At 41.3% G+C, this 25,182-nt stretch overlaps 2 protein-coding genes and 1 long non-coding RNA gene across 3 annotated transcripts in view; all 3 read left to right on the top strand.

The window, feature by feature from the left end:
- DNAH11 (dynein axonemal heavy chain 11) overlaps nucleotides 1-25,182 on the top strand; it is a 3,642,058-nt gene that overhangs the window by 1,681,969 nt on the left and 1,934,907 nt on the right. The window contains exon 33 of the mRNA XM_078663510.1: nucleotides 23,583-23,743. Coding sequence (XP_078519636.1) covers nucleotides 23,583-23,743 — 161 coding nt within the window. The remainder of the gene's footprint in view (nucleotides 1-23,582; nucleotides 23,744-25,182) is intronic.
- Nucleotides 3,905-8,695, top strand: LOC144785528 (uncharacterized). The gene is made up of 5 exons (XM_078664386.1): nucleotides 3,905-3,956; nucleotides 4,055-4,144; nucleotides 4,271-4,371; nucleotides 4,479-4,535; nucleotides 4,627-8,695. Exon 5 carries the CDS (start codon nucleotides 6,141-6,143, stop codon nucleotides 8,400-8,402), a length of 2,262 nt encoding a protein of 753 aa, XP_078520512.1. The 5' UTR covers nucleotides 3,905-3,956; nucleotides 4,055-4,144; nucleotides 4,271-4,371; nucleotides 4,479-4,535; nucleotides 4,627-6,140; the 3' UTR covers nucleotides 8,403-8,695.
- On the top strand, nucleotides 9,168-10,009 carry LOC144785527 (uncharacterized). Its single transcript, XR_013601942.1, has 4 exons — nucleotides 9,168-9,248; nucleotides 9,375-9,475; nucleotides 9,583-9,639; nucleotides 9,731-10,009. It is a non-coding gene; the product is annotated as an uncharacterized LOC144785527 (long non-coding RNA).

The raw sequence follows: 25,182 nt of genomic DNA, 5'->3' as shown, positions 1-25,182 counted from the left end.
TTGTACACATGATTGCGACCCTCAGTGCGGTACAAGTCTTTGGACCATAGGACAACCGCACCCCCCTTATCGGCTTGCCTGATGACAGCTTCCTGTTGAGTCTTAAGCACTTGGATTGCTTCTCTATGTTCTTTCGTAATGTTTCTGGGAACAAAGGGACGTTTCTTCTCCAACACATTCAGAGATGACATTACTGAGCGTTCAAAGGCTAAGATGTTTTTGGAAACATGATGATTTGGAGGACAGAAGGAGGATTTATTCCTCAGCCCAGAGGCCTCGGTGGAGACTTGATCAGTCGCATCCTTGAAAAACCATCTCAAACGAACCTTTCGGAAAAATTCCATGAACTCCAATTTGATTTTAGTGAAATCCATAGCCACCCCAGGTACAAAAGAGAGGCCCATCTCTAGGACTTCTTGCTCGGCCCTTGACAGAATCTTTTTAGAGATGTTAATAATAGCAGACGGTTTCACGAGTTGTAGTGTTTCTTGCGTGTAGTCATCTCCCATTGGGGTTTGAATCTTGTCCGCTTCTGCTGTTGGCCCTGGCCTAAAAAAGGCCTCTTTGGAGTGTTTTTATTCTGTTGGTTCCTATTCGAGGTGCCCTCTCCTGCATCGGAGTCCTCCATCGACTCCGAGGAAGATGTCTCAGAGAATGTGGTGAATCTTCTCTTAGATCTCCCCTGGTTTGTATTCAGATACCTAGTGGAATCGGGTCTACTGTAGAACTCATCCTTCAAGTATGGATACACGATCTCGATATTGAAGTTCTTTTGGTCCTTTTCAAACTTGGAGGTCTTAAAATTGATCGTATTGTCTCTAAATGTGACCAATTCCTTTTCGATCCTTTCTAAAAGGGCCTTTGCCTCAGTTTCGGTGTGGTTATCCCGAATGGCTTGAAGTTGTTCTTCAATTTCCTCCTCCTCTTTCTTAAGGATTCGCTGGGCAGTTTCCACTGTGTGTACCATTAGGTCCCTACTGCATTTCGTGCTGATAAAGCTGAACCCTTTTCGGTAGACTGGATCGTCAGTGAAGATGACAGGGACGTTCTTAATCTGGAGGCCCCAAGGGATTGTTCCGGCTCTGAGGTTGGCAAGTAGGAAATGGCCATGGAGCTCCGTTCGGACATGTTTTTTTCTGAGTCTGGTTAGTTTGTCGGCATAGTTGAGTTGTTTGGCTGTGCTGCTAAGTTTGACAGAAGAGAAAAGAGTGGAGTCAGAGAGGAGTTTTTTAATATGATCCTCGCTGAACGACAGCGTATCCTGTTCGGCCATGTGAAGTTCTTGGGAAGGTGAACCCCCCCGTATTCAATTAATGTGCAATATCGACCATTCAATTTTTGTCGAAATACGCAAAAAACCTTGCGAGCGAGAGCCCGCTCTACCAAGCAGGGAAACAATGAAGGTTTTGGATCCTACCTCTACCCAGCCCGGATCTCAACAACAGGGAAAACAGAAAAAGTTGGCTGGACAGGAAAAATATCACGAAAATTCTACAGCCACGCAGTCAAGACGTACCGCACTGAGGGTCGCAATCATGTGTACAATCAGGAATGGTACCGCCGCATCACCCATGACCCTACTATCCAGATTCAAAATGAAGTCGGAAGACTAGTTAACGCTGCCAAGGAAGCAGGAATTCTTGGACCAAAAGAATCTGAATACCTCGTTAAGCAACATCCACGGACTCCGCACTTGTACTTTCTCCCCAAAGTGCACAAAGACCCCAAAATACCACCAGGGCGTCCAATCGTGTCCGGTTGTGACTCGGTGTTTGAGCCCATTTCCAAATTTGTGGACGTATTCTTGAAACCTCTTGTGGTCCAGGTGCCGTCCTATTTGAGGGACACCATGGATTTTATTAACAAGGTTGAAGGCTTGGCATTTGATCCTTCTTGTCAACTGTTGGCTTCTATGGATGTGTCATCTTTATATACACAGATTCCCCAACAAGATGGCTTGGATGTTATGGAACTGTATTTGGATAGACGACCACGTCCACACAGGGTCCCTACCGAATTGATAATTTCGTTTGCAACTGTGGCTCTAAAGAAGAATTTCTTCACCTTTGAGGACGAGATGTTCTTACAAATCAAAGGCTCAGCTATGGGCTGTCCATTTGCCCCTGAAATGGCCATTTTATACATGGGCCAATACGAGGAGAAGTATGTTCTGAATAACAACCCATATGGAGGCTGTATTGGACAATGGCTACGTTATATTGATGACGTGTGGTGCGTGTGGAATGGAACGTCGACACAACTGGAAGAATTCCATGTATGGTTGAATGATAGAAGCCCAGACATAAAATTCAGCTTGAGCTATCATGAAAGATCTCTTCCATTCTTGGATGTTGAAATATCAGTCAAGGACAATGTGCTTTTGTGTTCATTGTTTCAGAAAAAAACAGACAAGAATAATGCATTGCATTATAAGAGTTACCACCCGCGGAGCTTACGGGACAATCTCCCTTATGGACAGTACCTTCGGGTAAGACGAAACTGCTCAACTATCCAGCAGTTTGAGTTGCATGGACAAGGCCTGACCTCGAAGCTGAAAGAAAGAGGCTATCCTCACAAACTTTTGAAGCACTCTATGAAGAGAGCAAGATGGACACCCAGGGAACATCTCCTTGAGAAGAGACCAAGACTAGCGACTGAGAGGATGGTATGTGTTTCCACATTCGGCCCCCACACCAACCAACTTCAAAATATCATCAAAAAAAGTTGGCATTTGGTGCAGGAAATTCTTCCGGACATAGGTGCCCCTCTCTTTGCTCTTAAAAAGAACAGGAGCATTGGTGAAATGATCACTTCTACCAGACCACCTCCAAAAAGGGACTCTCAAACTACGATTTTTGGGACTAATCCAGTTAAAGGGCACCGCAAATGCGGCACTTGTTCCGTGTGTGATCTAACAATAGAAGGCTCGCTGTTCACGGACGGTAACAAGTTTTGGCGCCACAATGAACACACGAATTGTAAGACCAAGTATACGGTGTATGCAATACAATGTCCATGCAAGAAGCTGTACATCGGTAAAACCACGCAGGAGGTCCGCCAGAGAATTATCCAACATCGGTCAAGGATCAATAACAAAAACATGACAGCACCCTTGGTCTCTCATTTCCTGCAACAAAAACATTCCTGTATTGACATCAGATGGACTGTTTTAGCCGTTATCAGGGGTGGTACTGGTGATCCTGATCTTCGCCTTTCCCAGAAGGAGGCGTATCTCATTCTGAAATTTGACACATCCAACTCCGGCCTGAATGAAATGTCTGAGACTGCCAGTTTGTGAATCCGTTTCTGACCAATGGAGTTGGGGCTGGCTGTGCTGCATCTTTCTGTTATCTTTCATTTACTTTTTCTTCATCTCGATTCATTAATGTCTATATTCATGTCTGTCTTTAATTGGTGAGTGCTCAGGGTGATCATATAACTGGGCATGGGAATAGAGGGATGCCTCTGTTTGTGAATTTGTGCCCTGTTTCACAATTTAAAATTCGGGTTGTGAATATGTATTATGATGCGCTTTCGTTTAAACACGTAATGTTGCAATTGCTGAAAAAAGAAAAAAGAAAAAAGAAAAAATAATATTGTATCTCTTGTAATGCCTCTGTTGATGAATTTGTGCCTTGTTTCATGCTTAAAACTCGGGTTGTGAATATGTATCATGATGCGCTTTCATTTAAACACGTAACTGTGCAACTGCTGAAAAATGAGACGGTACTTCTTGGTATGTCTTTTCTGCCCGGTATGAAAAATGCCACAAGAACTCATGGGTTTCACTACGAGCGTGGTCCGTGTAAACTACATTTTCCAGCATTCCATGAGGCCCTGACTGGCCACTCCCTTCAGTCCTCTGACCTGGTAGTTTTAAATACGTCTGCAAGAAGCGGCTTCCACTCATAGTTGGAACTCCGTGTGTACTTGGCAGATTAATTCCCTTTGAACAAGTAAGTGTCGGCGCTACGCAAAGCACTTCTTCCCGCCACAGTATCTCTGGCCTTTGGACAGTGAGATTAATACGAAATTACTGTCATTCTTTTTGTAGCGAGATTCGGTGACATTGACACCGCCTGCTGGCCTGAACCGGGTTTCGTGCCCAGGCGCCCGCATTGCTCGCTGCGTGTTCTGAGTTCAGGTAGGAATGGTCTCCTTGTTTGTGACTGCCTGGCAGCATTCGGTTTTTATAACCGGTAGTCTCACGGACTTTGGGCCGTTAATTATTTAATTAACTGTGAACTTTGTCTTGTGGCCTCTTCTTTAGCTACCATTATCTGCACTGCAAAATGAGATTGGTCCATCAACCCTGAGTGTGCTTCGCGTTGCGGGCATCACGTTTTCAGCTCTACAGTGTGTAAATTACAGGTATGATACATTTCCATGTAGGGTCCATGTTGATCCATTGGTGTGTTAACTGTCACATACCCTCTGGGTTAGTGATCTTGCTGAGCATTTCTTATATGTTCTTTCAGCCTTGAACGCCTTTTGCGACCTACCAACACTTCGGCAACTCTTGTGGCCTTGTGAAGGTAATTATTTCCCGTGTTTCATTGGAGTCAGAGTAGACTGTCACAGGACTATGAGATATATAATTGACACCTACTCCGTATGTTTTTACAGATCCATTGTCCCCAGTCCCTGTCCTGAAGAGAACCTATAACATCCAGGTTCGAAACGCGTCGACACTTCCACCCTGTGGTAATCTCAAAGGGTGCCGCTAGGATACAACTATTTCCAGCAATTTGGACCCTAGCAGTGTAACCCTCAAGAAATACTTGACCACAGGTCTTGGTAGACAGGCAGGCACCCATTTCCACCTTGATCCCGCCTGTCCCTTGGCTTTAATGTTCTAAGGACTGGTTTTCCTTTTGTGTTTCTCGCATTATTTGCACTGTATATAACTGCAATTCAATTGAATCAGTATATGCTTTAGTGTTTTGGTGTGTCACTATTTGTTTTGTGTGATTTGATTGATGTAAATATTGTATATGTAAAAAACTGCACTTGTAGATACTGTGTACATGAACCCACTGTTCTGATGGTCATTTTGTTTGTGCTTGTTTTGAACTTTGAGAAACTTTGAAAAAATGATAAAATAAATGTATTTGGAATTATAATCCAGTGGTCACGTGGTACGTCTTGACTGCGTGGCTGTAGAATTTTCGTGATATTTTTCCTGTCCAGCCAACTTTTTCTGTTTTCCCTGTTGTTGAGATCCGGGCTGGGTAGAGGTAGGATCCAAAACCTTCATTGTTTCCCTGCTTGGTAGAGCGGGCTCTCGCTCGCAAGGTTTTTTGCGTATTTCGACAAAAATTGAATGGTCGATATTGCACATTAATTGAATACGGGGGGGTTCACCTTCCCAAGAACTTCACATGGCCGAACAGGATACGCTGTCGTTCAGCGAGGATCATATTAAAAAACTCCTCTCTGACTCCACTCTTTTCTCTTCTGTCAAACTTAGCAGCACAGCCAAACAACTCAACTATGCCGACAAACTAACCAGACTCAGAAAAAAACATGTCCGAACGGAGCTCCATGGCCATTTCCTACTTGCCAACCTCAGAGCCGGAACAATCCCTTGGGGCCTCCAGATTAAGAACGTCCCTGTCATCTTCACTGACGATCCAGTCTACCGAATTCAGCTTTATCAGCACGAAATGCAGTAGGGACCTAATGGTACACACAGTGGAAACTGCCCAGCGAATCCTTAAGAAAGAGGAGGAGGAAATTGAAGAACAACTTCAAGCCATTCGGGATAACCACACCGAAACTGAGGCAAAGGCCCTTTTAGAAAGGATCGAAAAGGAATTGGTCACATTTAGAGACAATACGATCAATTTTAAGACCTCCAAGTTTGAAAAGGACCAAAAGAACTTCAATATCGAGATCGTGTATCCATACTTGAAGGATGAGTTCTACAGTAGACCCGATTCCACTAGGTATCTGAATACAAACCAGGGGAGATCTAAGAGAAGATTCACCACATTCTCTGAGACATCTTCCTCGGAGTCGATGGAGGACTCCGATGCAGGAGAGGGCACCTCGAATAGGAACCAACAGAATAAAAACACTCCAAAGAGGCCTTTTTTAGGCCAGGGCCAACAGCAGAAGCGGACAAGATTCAAACCCCAATGGGAGATGACTACACGCAAGAAACACTACAACTCGTGAAACCGTCTGCTATTATTAACATCTCTAAAAAGATTCTGTCAAGGGCCGAGCAAGAAGTCCTAGAGATGGGCCTCTCTTTTGTACCTGGGGTGGCTATGGATTTCACTAAAATCAAATTGGAGGTCATGGAATTTTTCCGAAAGGTTCGTTTGAGATGGTTTTTCAAGGATGCGACTGATCAAGTCTCCACCGAGGCCTCTGGGCTGAGGAATAAATCCTCCTTCTGTCCTCCAAATCATCATGTTTCCAAAAACATCTTAGCCTTTGAACGCTCAGTAATGTCATCTCTGAATGTGTTGGAGAAGAAACGTCCCTTTGTTCCCAGAAACATTACGAAAGAACATAGAGAAGCAATCCAAGTGCTTAAGACTCAACAGGAAGCTGTCATCAGGCAAGCCGATAAGGGGGGTGCGGTTGTCCTATGGTCCAAAGACTTGTACCGCACTGAGGGTCGCAATCATGTGTACAATCAGGAATGGTACCGCCGCATCACCCATGACCCTACTATCCAGATTCAAAATGAAGTCGGAAGACTAGTTAACGCTGCCAAGGAAGCAGGAATTCTTGGACCAAAAGAATCTGAATACCTCGTTAAGCAACATCCACGGACTCCGCACTTGTACTTTCTCCCCAAAGTGCACAAAGACCCCAAAATACCACCAGGGCGTCCAATCGTGTCCGGTTGTGACTCGGTGTTTGAGCCCATTTCCAAATTTGTGGACGTATTCTTGAAACCTCTTGTGGTCCAGGTGCCGTCCTATTTGAGGGACACCATGGATTTTATTAACAAGGTTGAAGGCTTGGCATTTGATCCTTCTTGTCAACTGTTGGCTTCTATGGATGTGTCATCTTTATATACACAGATTCCCCAACAAGATGGCTTGGATGTTATGGAACTGTATTTGGATAGACGACCACGTCCACACAGGGTCCCTACCGAATTGATAATTTCGTTTGCAACTGTGGCTCTAAAGAAGAATTTCTTCACCTTTGAGGACGAGATGTTCTTACAAATCAAAGGCTCAGCTATGGGCTGTCCATTTGCCCCTGAAATGGCCATTTTATACATGGGCCAATACGAGGAGAAGTATGTTCTGAATAACAACCCATATGGAGGCTGTATTGGACAATGGCTACGTTATATTGATGACGTGTGGTGCGTGTGGAATGGAACGTCGACACAACTGGAAGAATTCCATGTATGGTTGAATGATAGAAGCCCAGACATAAAATTCAGCTTGAGCTATCATGAAAGATCTCTTCCATTCTTGGATGTTGAAATATCAGTCAAGGACAATGTGCTTTCGTGTTCATTGTTTCAGAAAAAAACAGACAAGAATAATGCATTGCATTATAAGAGTTACCACCCGCGGAGCTTACGGGACAATCTCCCTTATGGACAGTACCTTCGGGTAAGACGAAACTGCTCAACTATCCAGCAGTTTGAGTTGCATGGACAAGGCCTGACCTCGAAGCTGAAAGAAAGAGGCTATCCTCACAAACTTTTGAAGCACTCTATGAAGAGAGCAAGATGGACACCCAGGGAACATCTCCTTGAGAAGAGACCAAGACTAGCGACTGAGAGGATGGTATGTGTTTCCACATTCGGCCCCCACACCAACCAACTTCAAAATATCATCAAAAAAAGTTGGCATTTGGTGCAGGAAATTCTTCCGGACATAGGTGCCCCTCTCTTTGCTCTTAAAAAGAACAGGAGCATTGGTGAAATGATCACTTCTACCAGACCACCTCCAAAAAGGGACTCTCAAACTACGATTTTTGGGACTAATCCAGTTAAAGGGCACCGCAAATGCGGCACTTGTTCCGTGTGTGATCTAACAATAGAAGGCTCGCTGTTCACGGACGGTAACAAGTTTTGGCGCCACAATGAACACACGAATTGTAAGACCAAGTATACGGTGTATGCAATACAATGTCCATGCAAGAAGCTGTACATCGGTAAAACCACGCAGGAGGTCCGCCAGAGAATTATCCAACATCGGTCAAGGATCAATAACAAAAACATGACAGCACCCTTGGTCTCTCATTTCCTGCAACAAAAACATTCCTGTATTGACATCAGATGGACTGTTTTAGCCGTTATCAGGGGTGGCACTGGTGATCCTGATCTTCGCCTTTCCCAGAAGGAGGCGTATCTCATTCTGAAATTTGACACATCCAACTCCGGCCTGAATGAAATGTCTGAGACTGCCAGTTTGTGAATCCGTTTCTGACCAATGGAGTTGGGGCTGGCTGTGCTGCATCTTTCTGTTATCTTTCATTTACTTTTTCTTCATCTCGATTCATTAATGTCTATATTCATGTCTGTCTTTAATTGGTGAGTGCTCAGGGTGATCATATAACTGGGCATGGGAATAGAGGGATGCCTCTGTTTGTGAATTTGTGCCCTGTTTCACAATTTAAAATTCGGGTTGTGAATATGTATTATGATGCGCTTTCGTTTAAACACGTAATGTTGCAATTGCTGAAAAAAGAAAAAAGAAAAAAGAAAAAATAATATTGTATCTCTTGTAATGCCTCTGTTGATGAATTTGTGCCTTGTTTCATGCTTAAAACTCGGGTTGTGAATATGTATCATGATGCGCTTTCATTTAAACACGTAACTGTGCAACTGCTGAAAAATGAGACGGTACTTCTTGGTATGTCTTTTCTGCCCGGTATGAAAAATGCCACAAGAACTCATGGGTTTCACTACAAGCGTGGTCCGTGTAAACTACATTTCCCAGCATTCCATGAGGCCCTGACTGGCCACTCCCTTCAGTCCTCTGACCTGGTAGTTTTAAATACGTCTGCAAGAAGCGGCTTCCACTCATAGTTGGAACTCCGTGTGTACTTGGCAGATTAATTCCCTTTGAACAAGTAAGTGTCGGCGCTACGCAAAGCACTTCTTCCCGCCACAGTATCTCTGGCCTTTGGACAGTGAGATTAATACGAAATTACTGTCATTCTTTTTGTAGCGAGATTCGGTGACATTGACACCGCCTGCTGGCCTGAACCGGGTTTCGTGCCCAGGCGCCCGCATTGCTCGCTGCGTGTTCTGAGTTCAGGTAGGAATGGTCTCCTTGTTTGTGACTGCCTGGCAGCATTCGGTTTTTATAACCGGTAGTCTCACGGACTTTGGGCCGTTAATTATTTAATTAACTGTGAACTTTGTCTTGTGGCCTCTTCTTTAGCTACCATTATCTGCACTGCAAAATGAGATTGGTCCATCAACCCTGAGTGTGCTTCGCGTTGCGGGCATCACGTTTTCAGCTCTACAGTGTGTAAATTACAGGTATGATACATTTCCATGTAGGGTCCATGTTGATCCATTGGTGTGTTAACTGTCACATACCCTCTGGGTTAGTGATCTTGCTGAGCATTTCTTATATGTTCTTTCAGCCTTGAACGCCTTTTGCGACCTACCAACACTTCGGCAACTCTTGTGGCCTTGTGAAGGTAATTATTTCCCGTGTTTCATTGGAGTCAGAGTAGACTGTCACAGGACTATGAGATATATAATTGACACCTACTCCGTATGTTTTTACAGATCCATTGTCCCCAGTCCCTGTCCTGAAGAGAACCTATAACATCCAGGTTCGAAACGCGTCGACACTTCCACCCTGTGGTAATCTCAAAGGGTGCCGCTAGGATACAACTATTTCCAGCAATTTGGACCCTAGCAGTGTAACCCTCAAGAAATACTTGACCACAGGTCTTGGTAGACAGGCAGGCACCCATTTCCACCTTGATCCCGCCTGTCCCTTGGCTTTAATGTTCTAAGGACTGGTTTTCCTTTTGTGTTTCTCGCATTATTTGCACTGTATATAACTGCAATTCAATTGAATCAGTATATGCTTTAGTGTTTTGGTGTGTCACTATTTGTTTTGTGTGATTTGATTGATGTAAATATTGTATATGTAAAAAACTGCACTTGTAGATACTGTGTACATGAACCCACTGTTCTGATGGTCATTTTGTTTGTGCTTGTTTTGAACTTTGAGAAACTTTGAAAAAATGATAAAATAAATGTATTTGGAATTATAATCCAGTGGTCACGTGGTACGTCTTGACTGCGTGGCTGTAGAATTTTCGTGATATTTTTCCTGTCCAGCCAACTTTTTCATATCTTTGTAATAGGTAGGACTGTTAGCGCTCTAGTTGTTCTTTAGAACACTCTGGGAAGTTGCAGTAGAACACAAAGGAATCCTTGTTGGATGTACATGTTTTACTGAGAATGTCAGACTTCATTCTCACATGACTGAGAAATATAATGTGAATTTACAGAAAATATGCTTTCAGTTTAGCTTATAGATCCCCTTCCAAACCACTGTGGGAAAAGCATGAGATAATAGTTTTCTTCTCAAACATGATTCATGATATCCCAGCAGAAGGCTTTTTCACATGGTAAAATCACCTTAGAACACACCACAATTCCTAAAATGAGTAGGGTACCATCAACAAATGATTTATAATGTAACTAACTTCCTAAAACCTTCTATTGACCTCAATGCTTTTTAATGAGGTGCTATCATGTATATTGGTCCCAAGATGGCTGCCAACACTTCTTGGATGAAGTGCTGACAGCCAATCAGATCTCACGATGAGATGTGTGGTTAGGATCCGCCCAGATATATATGTTTTTTTCTTTTGATTTTCTCAGGAACTAATAGAGGGATTTACACCATTTAACCAAAAGGGTGATCTGCGTACCAGACCCTACCATTTTCCCAAATTTGGTGTAATTCCGTTCAGCGGTTCAGGCTGTAGCCGTGTCTAATCGTCCTATGGAAATGAACATGAGGAAAACACGTTTTGGGACCCCCCTTTTTTCTTGGCCCCCGCTTGACGAATCTTCCTGAGACTTTCAGGGAAGGAGCGGAGTGGGCCATCTTCTTTGAGAAATTCGCGAAGATTCAACAACCGGCGCCAAAGTTATTCCCAAAAGAATGTTGCGGATTTCCTATGGAATCTTGGTCCTAACTATAGCTACCTACTGGCGACCGCCAGTAGGTAATTATATATATATATATATATATATATATATATATATATATATATATATATAAATATACATATATATATATATATATATATATATATATATATATATATATATATATATATATCAATGCTCGAAGGTGTCCACCTTTGAGTAGCACGTGAACAGCAGCTTGGTTTATGTATAGGTGAGGACGGGGATCCACTTGTAGACGCCGCTCCGTACGGGATCTGCCCGACGCGTTTCGAAGCTCCATATGCTTCTCTTCAGGGGCTTTACCGGAAGCAGTGTGCGCAACCGCCGACCCACTTCCCCATTTTATATATAACACACCCACCGATGGGAGGCTCAAATGAGACTGTGCATTCTGGGAAGTGTGGTCCGGGAACCACACAATCAAGTCCTGTATGGACTCCACAAGTGGGCCCGTCCTCGATTCCAAGTACGACTGCTGCTTCACTTTAGTGACCCCCAGGGTACCGGGGTGGTGCATACTCTGCGGCTGGACTGTAGTGGGTTGGCGGTTGCGCACACCGCTTCCGTTAAAGCCCCTGAAGAGAAGCATATGGAGCTTCAAAACGCGCCGGGCAGATCCCGTACGGAGCGGCGTCTACAGGTGGATCCCCGTCCTCACCTATACATAAACCAAGCTGCTGTTCGCGTGCTACTCAAAGGTGGACACCTTCGAGCATTAATTTATATGCGGCCGTCCAGCCGCGGAGTATGCACCACCCCGGTACCCTGGGGGGGTCACGAAAGTGAAGCAGCAGTCGTACTTGGAATCGAGAGAGAGAGAGAGAGAGAGAGAGAGATAGATATATACATATAGAGATATATTATTTGTTTACACATTAGGCTCTTTAGACTGATCTCCCTGTCTACATCTAAAAGAGAACACATCATTGCAGTCCAATAAAAACAAAATATGGGAGTTCATGAAGTACAAAATAGTGATCCTGACCATGCATATACTAGCTAGTTTTGGCAGAGGAAAGTGAGTGCCACAGAGACTTCACTTTAGATTTTTGTAACCTGGGGCAATTGCTTCCTAATCTTAGGCCCTTAAAAATGCATAGATTATAAAGTTTGAGTATGCATTGAGCTAACTTAAATACCCTGCAAAGTTAATGTCAATTATGATCTGGGTCTATCACTTCCCAAACTCTTCTTCAAATCTTTTACTCTTCAATATCCCTGTTAGACCTGGCATCTTTTGATGTGTTTCGCCTGTCTTTTTGCTTTCTGACATCCAGGTTTTGACTCTGTTTTTGCTGGTTTAGTGTTTCTGTGCACTTTCCCACTGCTGTTCAGTGTTAAAGTGCAAGTGCTCCTATTGTAAATTGTATTATGGATTGGGGCTTCCAAGATTGGCACATTTGATTTACTGGTAAGTCCCTAGTAAAGTGCAATGAGAGTGCCAGGGTCTTTAAATCAAATGCTGCCAGTGGACCTGAAGCACTGATTGTGGCACCCACATGAGCAGCCTTTCAAAGGGTTCACAGGCCTGTCCCTGTAGTGTCTGCACGACTTCGCAAGTGCAGCCACTTGCCAAGCCCAACCTTCCCTTTTACTACATGTGAGTCACCACTAAGGTAGGCCCAAGGTACCCTTATGGGTAGGATGCAGCCTATTTGAAAGGTAGGACATGTATGTGTTTGTGTGTGTGTGAGACATGTCCTGTTAGTGAACTATAGTATATCTCGTTTTTCAATATTGAAAGGCTATCTGTACCATAGGATAGAATGGGGAATGGAGAAATGGAGTTTAGTATTCTTGAACTCAGAATGTAGAAATGCTTCTTTTAGTAAGGATGATTTTTATGTTATACATTTGAAAATACCACTTTTAGAAAGTAGTTATTTTCTTGCTTAGCCATCCTGTGTGCCTCTGCTGGGTGTGGATTGACTATCTAGCTTTGGAGCTGGGGATGTGCATTCTCTTCAAACAGACACTTGGATCGAAGTGTGTCCTGCCTTTCCTGGATGAGTGAGGGGTGGGCTGAATAGACCTGGGCCACATTTAGAGTAGTGGGAGGAGATTTCCTTGCACCTGAATAGGCCTGGTCTTTCTGTCTTCAACTCCTGCCGGGAAGCTGGGCCAGAGAGGATCAAACTGATTTTGACTCCGCATAGACACTCTCTGCCCAAGAGAACAAAGAGAAATTGAGCATAAATATTCTGGCCAAGACCCCAGAACTTTTGAACTTGCTTGGATCAAGGAACTTGCCAAGAAGAAGAGCTGAAAGAACTGCCAGTAGGAGTATTGCCCCTGTGCTGTGGTGTTGCTTTGCTGGGTCGGCCTGCAGTTTCTGCTTCTGCCTTGGGCAGTGAAAGGACAGGACTGAACTTTCTTCACTTGTTATTGAGTATCTCCAAGGGCTTAAAATAGAGCTTGCCTCCTGTTCATGAAATCTCAGGGACAGTAAAGAAGTTACTTACCTCTAGGTACAGCCTTTTGAACCGTGGATTTCAGTTGCCACAGAGGGAGAAAGCAGCCGAAACCATCACCAACATCAGCTCCGTGTCCTGAAGGCACCGCCGCACTTCGCACGACACCCCGGGTCACACCAACAACAATGCCACCACCGAGCCGCTGCTTGCACCTCCTTGCTTCACTCTGCCACCCTGGTCTCACTGATGATGTCGATGCACGCTGACCTCGACACCTGTGACTGCACCATGGTTTGGGGGCACCGCTTGTAAGTCCACAACACACCACCCCACCCCACCCCACACCGCAGTCTGGGCCAACCAATGCCATCTCCAATCAACCGACACTGTCGCTTACACCGTGACCTGTCAGCACCGTCACGGGCACTGCCTCACTCCGCAGCGCAGCCCTGGTCTCACGGATGCTGCTGGACGACCATCACCGAGCCACTGCCTGCACTGCGACTTGATGGCACAACAAGCTCCACCACTATGCTTCACATCTCAACTGCAACGGTTGTCAAGACCAGCCCGGACGGAGCTACCGGCTTCATGGAACTGCATATTGAAGTCATTCCTGCAAAGTGCATATTTTTGATTACTGTATGTTGTTTTTTTAATACTTTGGTCTTGTTCACAGAGATAAATATTGGTTATTTGTCCTAAAACTGGTGTGGTGTCCTTTTGTAGTGTTTTCACTGTATTACTGTTGGTGATGTGCAAATGCTTTACACACTGCCTCTGAGATAAGCCTGACTGCTCATGCCAAGATACCAATGGGGTGAATAGGGGTTATTTCTGTAGTGTATACCCCTTATCCTGACTAGAAGGAAGGGTCCCTAATTGGACAAAGGTGCAAATCATTGCCATGTAGAGACCACCATTTCCAACAATTTCTATCACACCCATCTAGTAGCAGTCATGCTAAATACCAACCTTTTTACAAAACCAAGTGCAATATTCCCCTACTAAATTTTGAACTCTGATTTGGTTTTTAGCATGAGACTCAATGAGTTCCCCTCTCTCGTAATAGATCACTATTACAAAGATACTTAAGTCCTCCCATGCTTACCTTTCATTACACTACAGTAAGTAGCTTTACAGTAGGTTCATCACTTGTAAAACTGAAGATTACTTTTGAGCATGGTGTATGGAGCATGTAGTTAACACAAACACTCATTGAACATCGTTTTGATGTGTCTTGATTAAAGGTTAATTGTGACTGGACAAAGATATCAGTGTGCTTGGGGCTGCTGAACTTGTTTGTAGCATTCAGACAGCTGTATCTCCATTCAGCTTTTAGGCTGTTTGTGGTGGTTACCGCAGCAAAGACCTGGAGTGAACAAGCTGGATTATCACTGCATGCTATAACTGCTTCAACCCACGTTGGTGTGTAGTGACAGTGGAAGCTGAATGTTGTGATAACTTACATACATGAGAACGTGGGAGGAACTACAGGGTATCTTCATCCAGTGTGTAACAAAATATCAGCCAACACGTGTTTCGTCTGGTCAGTCTATGACATACAGACTTCTTCAGGGCTGCAATTAATACAATAACCAATAATACATATCACAATCCAATACTAATTAATCATAACTCAATGCACCGAATCAGTGTATTTAGAAAAGGGTAAACAAGGAAGTACCGGTCACCAGGAGTAAAGCCAGAAACACCCAAATTGTAATACTAGTATGCTTAATACCCAAGAAAGAGTACCGTACACACTAAAATGAAATATTAAAGTTGGAGTAACATACCAAACTTCAAATCCAATGCTGCAAACTTTAGTATGACAAAGTAACCTAAAATACCAAATGAGACCCAATCACAAACCACACCAAACAGAGTGGTCGTCTTAAAAAATAAGGAATTAACCCTATTAACTCACCAATAATGCAAGCACAAAATCGTGTAGCACGTAATTCTCAAAATTCAATTAGTCTCCACAATCCAATGTAAACGAGATTCTAATCTGTAAACAAAACTAATATCACTTAGCATGATCAGCTTACTTGTAATAAGGTTATCATTATTTAAGCACCTTATTCAAAAGCAAAAACTAAACTGCTTATGGCACATATCACTCTCATTAATATATGCTTAATTTGAACCAACACATAGCATATATATCATATCGTGTTGTCTGTGGGTTTTATCCATTTACTTAGTCGCTCTAAAAAATGTATTTGTCTGCTCTCATACCATTCCTGACTGTATATATAGTCACTATACAGTTCACAATGAAGTCATTCTACAAAGTTTCAACCACAATAAGTACCTGTGACTGTTAGTTGGTTCTTAATCCAATTTATATATTCCAAGCATCTTTGATGCAAATCGCAAATCAGCGTCTTGAAGGTCACAAACCTTCGTAAATTATTTGAATATTCTCGCTATCCTCGTAACAGCAGGCTGCAATCAAATTAAACTCTCATCAGTAATAGCCCAGTAGCCTAACTACATTATGTACCTCAGTCTCATACGTCTTAACATAACTCACCGTATTTCTGCCTTCCGCAATGTCCGAAATGGTCGCGTACTACGCGAGCGCCATCTTGGAGTGGCTCTATATAGGCAGAATAGCGGGCGCCATCTTAGAGTGGTAACTCTGCGTGCATACTCGCAATAGCCACTAATCTTTAAGGAAAACGATTATATTCACAACGTAATCATTACCCAAGTGTAACAGGTAATATTATAATTATTTACACGAACCGCCACACTGTTATGAAATTATATAAAAATAGTAAAATATATCAGTTTTATAATTGCACCTAACCTTGCTATATTCGAAACACTCTAAAGTAGTGACTCATAGTAGTGGGCGCCATCTTAGAGTAGTAAGTCTACGTTCATATTCACAAAAGTCACTAATGTTTAAGCGAAATAATTATATTCTCTGCGTTGGCATTATCCAAATACAACAAGCAATGTTGCACGCTCCGCCGCGCTATTCTAACATTATATGAAATTAATAACGTATATCATTTAATAATTGCGCCTAGCCTAGATCTATACGAAAAAATATTATTAATAGTGTTGGTTCAAAGCCTACTATAATAACAAAACGGTAATTGCTATATGTGCCCTCGCACCAATATCTATAGCCTAACTTATCAATCCTCATAAATTTAGCTACAACTTGACAAATCAGTGATAGCTATATGTGCCATCGCACAATAAATCTACACCTATGTAAATTAAGCCGACCCACGTCTGATAGTATATGTGAGTGAAAGGGTCCAAATGGTTTTATCAGTCCTAATGAATTCAGCTGCAAATAGTCAAATCCATGCTTCCAGGAGCAGGGAGGAAGGGGAAAAGAGAAGAACAAGGAGAACAGTATAATTTACAACAAACGAAGTGACATTATTCTACCTCATAGATCCTACGTAATATGATTTATATAGAGACCTATATTACAGATAGTTATTATACAGTACAAGAATTTAGTAATTCCAGAGCAAAACATTAATTACATTAGGCATCCACAAGTTATTCTTGCCCTAGGTAGTATTCAAATTCGTGGTCGATGTTCAAACCACGTTCAACTGCCTTAAGTTTCAATAACCACATCACTTCTCTGCGTCGTAATTGTAATTGCCTGTTCCCACCTCTAACATCACGTTTAATATGATCAATACCATGATATTTGAACACATGTTTCTCTTTCTCATGAAAGTTTCTAACAATGTGGGAGGCTATGGGATAACGAGTATCCCCTGTTTTCAGTGCTCTAAAATGCTCTACCATCCTTTCTTTCAGTTTTCTGATAGTGCTCCCAACATAAATCTGTTTACAAGAACAAACTATAACATAAACAACAAAAGTAGTCTCACAATTGATGAACATATTGATTGAGTATTCTCCAGTATTGTTATAGTTAAAAGTCTTGATCTTATTTACAGCCCATCTGCAGGAACTACATCTTCCACATTTGTGGAAACCTATAGATCGCTCAGTGAGCCAGTCAGGAACAGTATTCTTCAAAGGGTAACTTGGACTAACGAAATTAGAAAGGGTACGACCCCTTCTAAAAGTAAGTCCGGGTTTATTTCCAATAAAGGGTATCAGATCTTTATCCATATATAGTAAGTGCCAGTGTCTCTTTAGAATTCTATACAGTTTGGCACTATCAGTACCATAGTTTGTAATCAAACGAATTTTATCATCTTTGTTCTCCCCAGATTTTTCTTTAAGGGTTTTCGACCTTTTAAGTTTCTTAGCTCTAATCACTGCATTTTCAACTACTTTGCTCTGATAACCACGCTTCAGAAATCTATTTGTTAAATCATTAAGATTATGCTCAAAGTCATTATCTGTCGAACAGTTCCGTCTTGCCCTTACCATCTCACCATAAGGGATCGCATTTATTTGACTTACTGGATGACAACTTCGAGCATGTAAAACAGCATTACAGCTAGTAGGTTTCCGAAACATGCGACTGCAAATTTTACCATCTTCAATGAACAATTCAATGTCTAAGAAGTTGATGCTATTTCTGTCATAATGAGTAGTAAATGACAGGTTCAGTTTATTGTCATTCAGATAATCAAAATAGCCTTTAAGTTCATCAACTGAACCTGTCCAAATGAGAAGGCAATCATCTATATATCGCCCCCAGTAGTGTATGTGCTGTATCCATTTCTTACCGGATGGGCCCCAGATTCTCTCCGCCTCAAAGAACCCCATAAAGAGGTTCGCAAAGGACGGAGCAAATCTAGAACCCATCGCGGTTCCAAGGCGCTGTCTAAACCAATTACCATCAAAGAGAAACACATTATTTTGAAGTACTAATCTTGTCATCTTCAAAATCATCTGATTATGATCATAGTATTCCGCACTTCTATTGCTCAGAAAGAAGTCAATGGCACGAATACCTAATTCATGATCAATGTTGGTATAAAGAGATACCACGTCAAGTGTAACCAATATCATTCTGTCATCCCATAGCAAATCATTCATGAGATTAAGTACATGTTTTGAGTCCTCAATAAACGAAGGTAAGTTTTTAACATAAAGCTGTAAAAAGGTGTCAACATATTGGGAAAGACGCTCTGTTGGCCCCCCAATACCAGAGATTATTGGTCTACCTGGTGGTCTAGCCATAGATTTGTGAATTTTAGGTAGCGTGTACATGCATGGTGCACGTGGTGTACTAACCTGTAAATAGAGAAATTCATTGCGATCAATAAGCATATCATCATACCAAATTTTAAGTTGGTCATTAATGATCTTTGAAAGGCTTGGAAGAGGATTACTTCGTAATTTTTCATAATACACAGTATTATTCAATTGAGAATATACTTCCTCATTATAATCAGTTGTATTTAAAATTACTACGTTCCCACCCTTATCTGCTCTACGTATAGTGATGTCAGTGATTCTATCTATGTCTTGATTTACCGCCTTGAAGAAAGCTTCAATTGTGCTGCCAGATGCCACCTGTGGTGTCCATTTAGATCTTTCTTTCAACCCACTTTCCTCACTCAAAAACCTTTCAATCCCCAAATCATCTAATAACTTCAATAAAGTCACAGGATCATCTTCTCTCTCAGTAAGGGACAGTAATAATTGAGTTTCTTTAAGTTCTTGAATGGTAATGTCACTCGTGGGTTTAAAGGTTTTTGAGTGAGGAAAGTGGGTTGAAAGAAAGATCTAAATGGACACCACAAGCCTTTCAAAGATCATTAATGACCAACTTAAAATTTGGTATGATGATATGCTTATTGATCGCAATGAATTTCTCTATTTACAGGTTACTACACCACGTGCACCATGCATGTACACGCTACCTAAAATTCACAAATCTATGGCTAGACCACCAGGTAGACCAATAATCTCTGGTATTGGGGGGCCAACAGAGCGTCTTTCCCAATATGTTGACACCTTTTTACAGCTTTATGTTAAAAACTTACCTTCGTTTATTGAGGACTCAAAACATGTACTTAATCTCATGAATGATTTGCTATGGGATGACAGAATGATATTGGTTACACTTGACGTGGTATCTCTTTATACCAACATTGATCATGAATTAGGTATTCATGCCATTGACTTCTTTCTGAGCAATAGAAGTGCGGAATACTATGATCATAATCAGATGATTTTGAAGATGACAAGATTAGTACTTCAAAATAATGTGTTTCTCTTTGATGGTAATTGGTTTAGACAGCGCCTTGGAACCGCGATGGGTTCTAGATTTGCTCCGTCCTTTGCGAACCTCTTTATGGGGTTCTTTGAGGCGGAGAGAATCTGGGGCCCATCCGGTAAGAAATGGATACAGCACATACACTACTGGGGGCGATATATAGATGATTGCCTTCTCATTTGGACAGGTTCAGTTGATGAAATTAAAGGCTATTTTGATTATCTGAATGACAATACACTGAACCTGTCATTTACTACTCATTATGACAGAAATAGCATCAACTTCTTAGACATTGAATTGTTCATTGAAGATGGTAAAATTTGCAGTCGCATGTTTCGGAAACCTACTAGCTGTAATGCTGTTTTACATGCTCGAAGTTGTCATCCAGTAAGTCAAATAAATGCGATCCCTTATGGTGAGATGGTAAGGGCAAGACGGAACTGTTCGACAGATAATGACTTTGAGCATAATCTTAATGATTTAACAAATAGATTTCTGAAGCGTGGTTATCAGAGCAAAGTAGTTGAAAATGCAGTGATTAGAGCTAAGAAACTTAAAAGGTCGAAAACCCTTAAAGAAAAATCTGGTGAGAACAAAGATGATAAAATTCGTTTGATTACAAACTATGGTACTGATAGTGCCAAACTGTATAGAATTCTAAAGAGACACTGGCACTTACTATATATGGATAAAGATCTGATACCCTTTATTGGAAATAAACCCGGACTTACTTTTAGAAGGGGTTGTACCCTTTCTAATTTCGTTAGTCCAAGTTACCCTTTGAAGAATACTGTTCCTGACTGGCTCACTGAGCGATCTATAGGTTTCCACAAATGTGGAAGATGTAGTTCCTGCAGATGGGCTGTAAATAAGATCAAGACTTTTAACTATAACAATACTGGAGAATACTCAATCAATATGTTCATCAATTGTGAGACTACTTTTGTTGTTTATGTTATAGTTTGTTCTTGTAAACAGATTTATGTTGGGAGCACTATCAGAAAACTGAAAGAAAGGATGGTAGAGCATTTTAGAGCACTGAAAACAGGGGATACTCGTTATCCCATAGCCTCCCACATTGTTAGAAACTTTCATGAGAAAGAGAAACATGTGTTCAAATATCATGGTATTGATCATATTAAACGTGATGTTAGAGGTGGGAACAGGCAATTACAATTACGACGCAGAGAAGTGATGTGGTTATTGAAACTTAAGGCAGTTGAACGTGGTTTGAACATCGACCACGAATTTGAATACTACCTAGGGCAAGAATAACTTGTGGATGCCTAATGTAATTAATGTTTTGCTCTGGAATTACTAAATTCTTGTACTGTATAATAACTATCTGTAATATAGGTCTCTATATAAATCATATTACGTAGGATCTATGAGGTAGAATAATGTCACTTCATTTGTTGTAAATTATACTGTTCTCCTTGTTCTTCTCTTTTCCCCTTCCTCCCTGCTCCTGGAAGCGTGGATTTGACTATTTGCAGCTGAATTCATTAGGACTGATAAAACCATTTGGACCCTTTCACTCACATATACTATCAGACGTGGGTCGGCTTAATTTACATAGGTGTAGATTTATGGTGCGATGGCACATATAGCTATCACTGATTTGTCAAGTTGTAGCTAAATTTATGAGGATTGATAAGTTAGGCTATAGATATTGGTGCGAGGGCACATATAGCAATTACCGTTTTGTTATTATAGTAGGCTTTGAACCAACACTATTAATAATATTTTTTCGTATAAATCTAGGCTAGGCGCAATTATTAAATGATATACGTTATTAATTTCATATAATGTTAGAATAGCGCGGCGGAGCGTGCAACATTGCTTGTTGTATTTGGATAATGCCAACGCAGAGAATATAATTATTTCGCTTAAACAATAGTGACTTTTGTGAATATGAACGTAGACTTACTACTCTAAGATGGAGCCCACTACTATGAGTCACTACTTTAGAGTGTTTCGGATATAGCAAGGTTAGGTGCAATTATAAAACTGATATATTTTACTATTTTTATATAATTTCATAACAGTGTGGCGGTTCGTGTAAATAATTATAATATTACCTGTTACACTTGGGTAATGATTACGTTGTGAATATAATCGTTTTCCTTAAAGATTAGTGGCTATTGCGAGTATGCACGCAGAGTTACCACTCTAAGATGGCGCCCGCTATTCTGCCTATATAGAGCCACTCCAAGATGGCGCTCGCGTAGTACGCGACCATTTCGGACATTGCGGAAGGCAGAAATGCGGTGAGTTATGTTAAGACGTATGAGACTGAGGTACATAATGTAGTTAGGCTACTGGGCTATTACTGATGAGAGTTTAATTTGATTGCAGCCTGCTGTTACGAGGATAGCGAGAATATTCAAATAATTTACGAAGGTTTGTGACCTTCAAGACGCTGATTTGCGATTTGCATCAAAGACGCTTGGAATATATAAATTGGATTAAGAACCAACTAACAGTCACAGGTACTTATTGTGGTTGAAACTTTGTAGAATGACTTCATTGTGAACTGTATAGTGACTATATATACAGTCAGGAATGGTATGAGAGCAGACAAATACATTTTTTAGAGCGACTAAGTAAATGGATAAAACCCACAGACAACATGATATGATATATATGCTATGTGTTGGTTCAAATTAAGCATATATTAATGAGAGTGATATGTGCCATAAGCAGTTTAGTTTTTGCTTTTGAATAAGGTGCTTAAATAATGATAACCTTATTACAAGTAAGCTGATCATGCTAAGTGATATTAGTTTTGTTTACAGATTAGAATCTCGTTTACATTGGATTGTGGAGACTAATTGAATTTTGAGAATTACGTGCTACACGATTTTGTGCTTGCATTATTGGTGAGTTAATAGGGTTAATTCCTTATTTTTTAAGACGACCACTCTGTTTGGTGTGGTTTGTGATTGGGTCTCATTTGGTATTTTAGGTTACTTTGTCATACTAAAGTTTGCAGCATTGGATTTGAAGTTTGGTATGTTACTCCAACTTTAATATTTCATTTTAGTGTGTACGGTACTCTTTCTTGGGTATTAAGCATACTAGTATTACAATTTGGGTGTTTCTGGCTTTACTCCTGGTGACCGGTACTTCCTTGTTTACCCTTTTCTAAATACACTGATTCGGTGCATTGAGTTATGATTAATTAGTATTGGATTGTGATATGTATTATTGGTTAATGTATTAATTGCAGCCCTGAAGAAGTCTGTATGTCATAGACTGACCAGACGAAACACGTGTTGGCTGATATTTTGTTACACACTGGATGAAGATATCTGATGACGGATTGATGGAATAAAGACATATGAACATTTGGATCTTATTGACTCTAATTGAAAGACGAGTGCTTGGTGGATATTTGCTAGTGTTTAGTCATCATTGACTTGAATTTGAGTAGTGGTAACCTACTCTTTCCACTTTGAGCACCAATTGGACTTGATCTGCAATTACTTTACTTATACACGCAGTGCGCTCCATTATAACTGTTACCTACATATCACTAAGGAACTACAGGGTGTTTCTAAGAGGTGTAACTTTGCAATCTTGAAATAAGCCAAGTGGAAAGTGTGAAACTGTAGTTTTATGAAAGGACGAGATACATTTGTACACTAAGATATGGGGAGAGAGCAGCTTAGATAGCATTAACGATTAATGACATTTATTATTTAAATGTATTACTTCATTTTATTCAGAACTATACAGACAAAAAATGAATAAATGCAGTTGTCCAAAATGAATACTATGTCGCCAAATGATGTTTTTTCAATTTGTTTTTAAGGTAACAAGTTCACAGGCATTTGCCTGGCTGTCACAATTGCGCCATCGATTTGATGACAATTTAAAGCACTGTTTTGCGAACATCTGCGATGCCGAGTTCCAATACTCATATGAATATCTGGGAAACACCCCTCGCCTTGTTATCACCCCACTCACTGACAGGTAAGATATATTTACACAATGTCTGTGACCATTTGTAATAATAAGTAAAATAGGTCTTCACTGGACTCATATGGAAAGTGGTAGCCATGGGCATTTGGTCAATCTTTTTCATGAACTGTGTCTAGATATATCTTTCAACTACTAACGACTTTTAAAGAAAATTGTCTTTTTTTTTTAAAGCAAAAAGGACCTGTAATAACTGGACAGTAATACTGTCTGTAAAGCGTCTTTTCTTTGTAGAGGGACAATAATTATAACTTTTTTGGCATTCTTTGTAAAATGATGCAGTATATATTTATATATATATATATATATATATATATATATAAATATATATATATTACCTACTGGCGGTCGCCAGTAGGTATATATAGTTAGGATTTTTTCTCTATGGGTTTTTTGAAAATTCTATGTCTAATAACTTTGGCGTTTGTGGACGGAATCGGCTGAAATTTTCAGGAAAATGGCACATTTTGTTTCTGAGCAGCCCTTGAAAATTTGGGGGGGGTTCGTCCAGTGGGGGCCGAGAAAAAAGGGGGGTCCCAAAACGTGTTTTTAACATTGAGTTTTCCATAGGGCGGTTGGCCTCACTTTTAGCCCGAACGGCTGAATGGATTTGCACGAAACTTGGCAAAATTGTAGGGACTGGTAGCCCGATGTGCCTTTTGTAGGTCTCAATATATGTGCTCCAGTGGATTTTGAGAAATTAACGTTTAAAAAAAGATATATATCTGTAACAGCGGACCGGTTAGCGCTCTGGTTCGCGGACTTTTCGCGCAACGGAGCTTTGTGAAGCGAAGCTGATTGGTTCTCCGGCGTCTGTCAACATTCCAAACAGTCCGTAGCGGCCGCCATCTTGTCTCTCGGTAGGATCGAGAGACAAGAGGAGGTCAAAACAAAGGGGGAAATAACTATAAGGGGGCATAGTAGATCCTCGCTGACCCCCTAGGTTTGATGTGGAGGTTTTAAAAGGGCCTCGCGGGGCAAAAAAAAAACAAAATAATAATAATCGAACGGCTGAATGGATTTGCACGAAACTTGGCAAAATATTAGGGACTGGTAGCCCGATGTGCCTTTGCTAGGTCTCAATATATGTGCTCCAGTGGATTTTGAGAAATTAACGTTGAAAAAAAGATATATATCTGTAACAGCGCTCCGCTTCGCGTACTTTTCGCGTTACGGAGCTTTGCGAAGCTGATTGGTTCTCCGGCGTCTGTCAACATTCCAAACAGTCCGTAGCGGCCGCCATCTTGTCCCTCGGTAGGATTGAGAGACAAGAGGAGGCCAAAGCGAAGGGGGAAATGACCATAAGGAGGCATAGTAGATCCTTCCTGACCTCTTAGGTTTGATGTACCATTTTGCCAAGTTTGGTGTAATTCCGTTCAGCCATTCAGGCTGTAGACGTATGTAAATGTCCTATGGAAAATTGCATGGGGAAA

Source organism: Lissotriton helveticus, chromosome 10 (genome assembly GCF_964261635.1).
Source record: "Lissotriton helveticus chromosome 10, aLisHel1.1, whole genome shotgun sequence".
NCBI classification, from domain to species: Eukaryota; Metazoa; Chordata; class Amphibia; order Caudata; family Salamandridae; genus Lissotriton; species Lissotriton helveticus.
The sequence above is the reverse complement of the archived record's forward strand: the minus strand, read 5'-3'. Positions and strand labels throughout refer to the sequence as shown.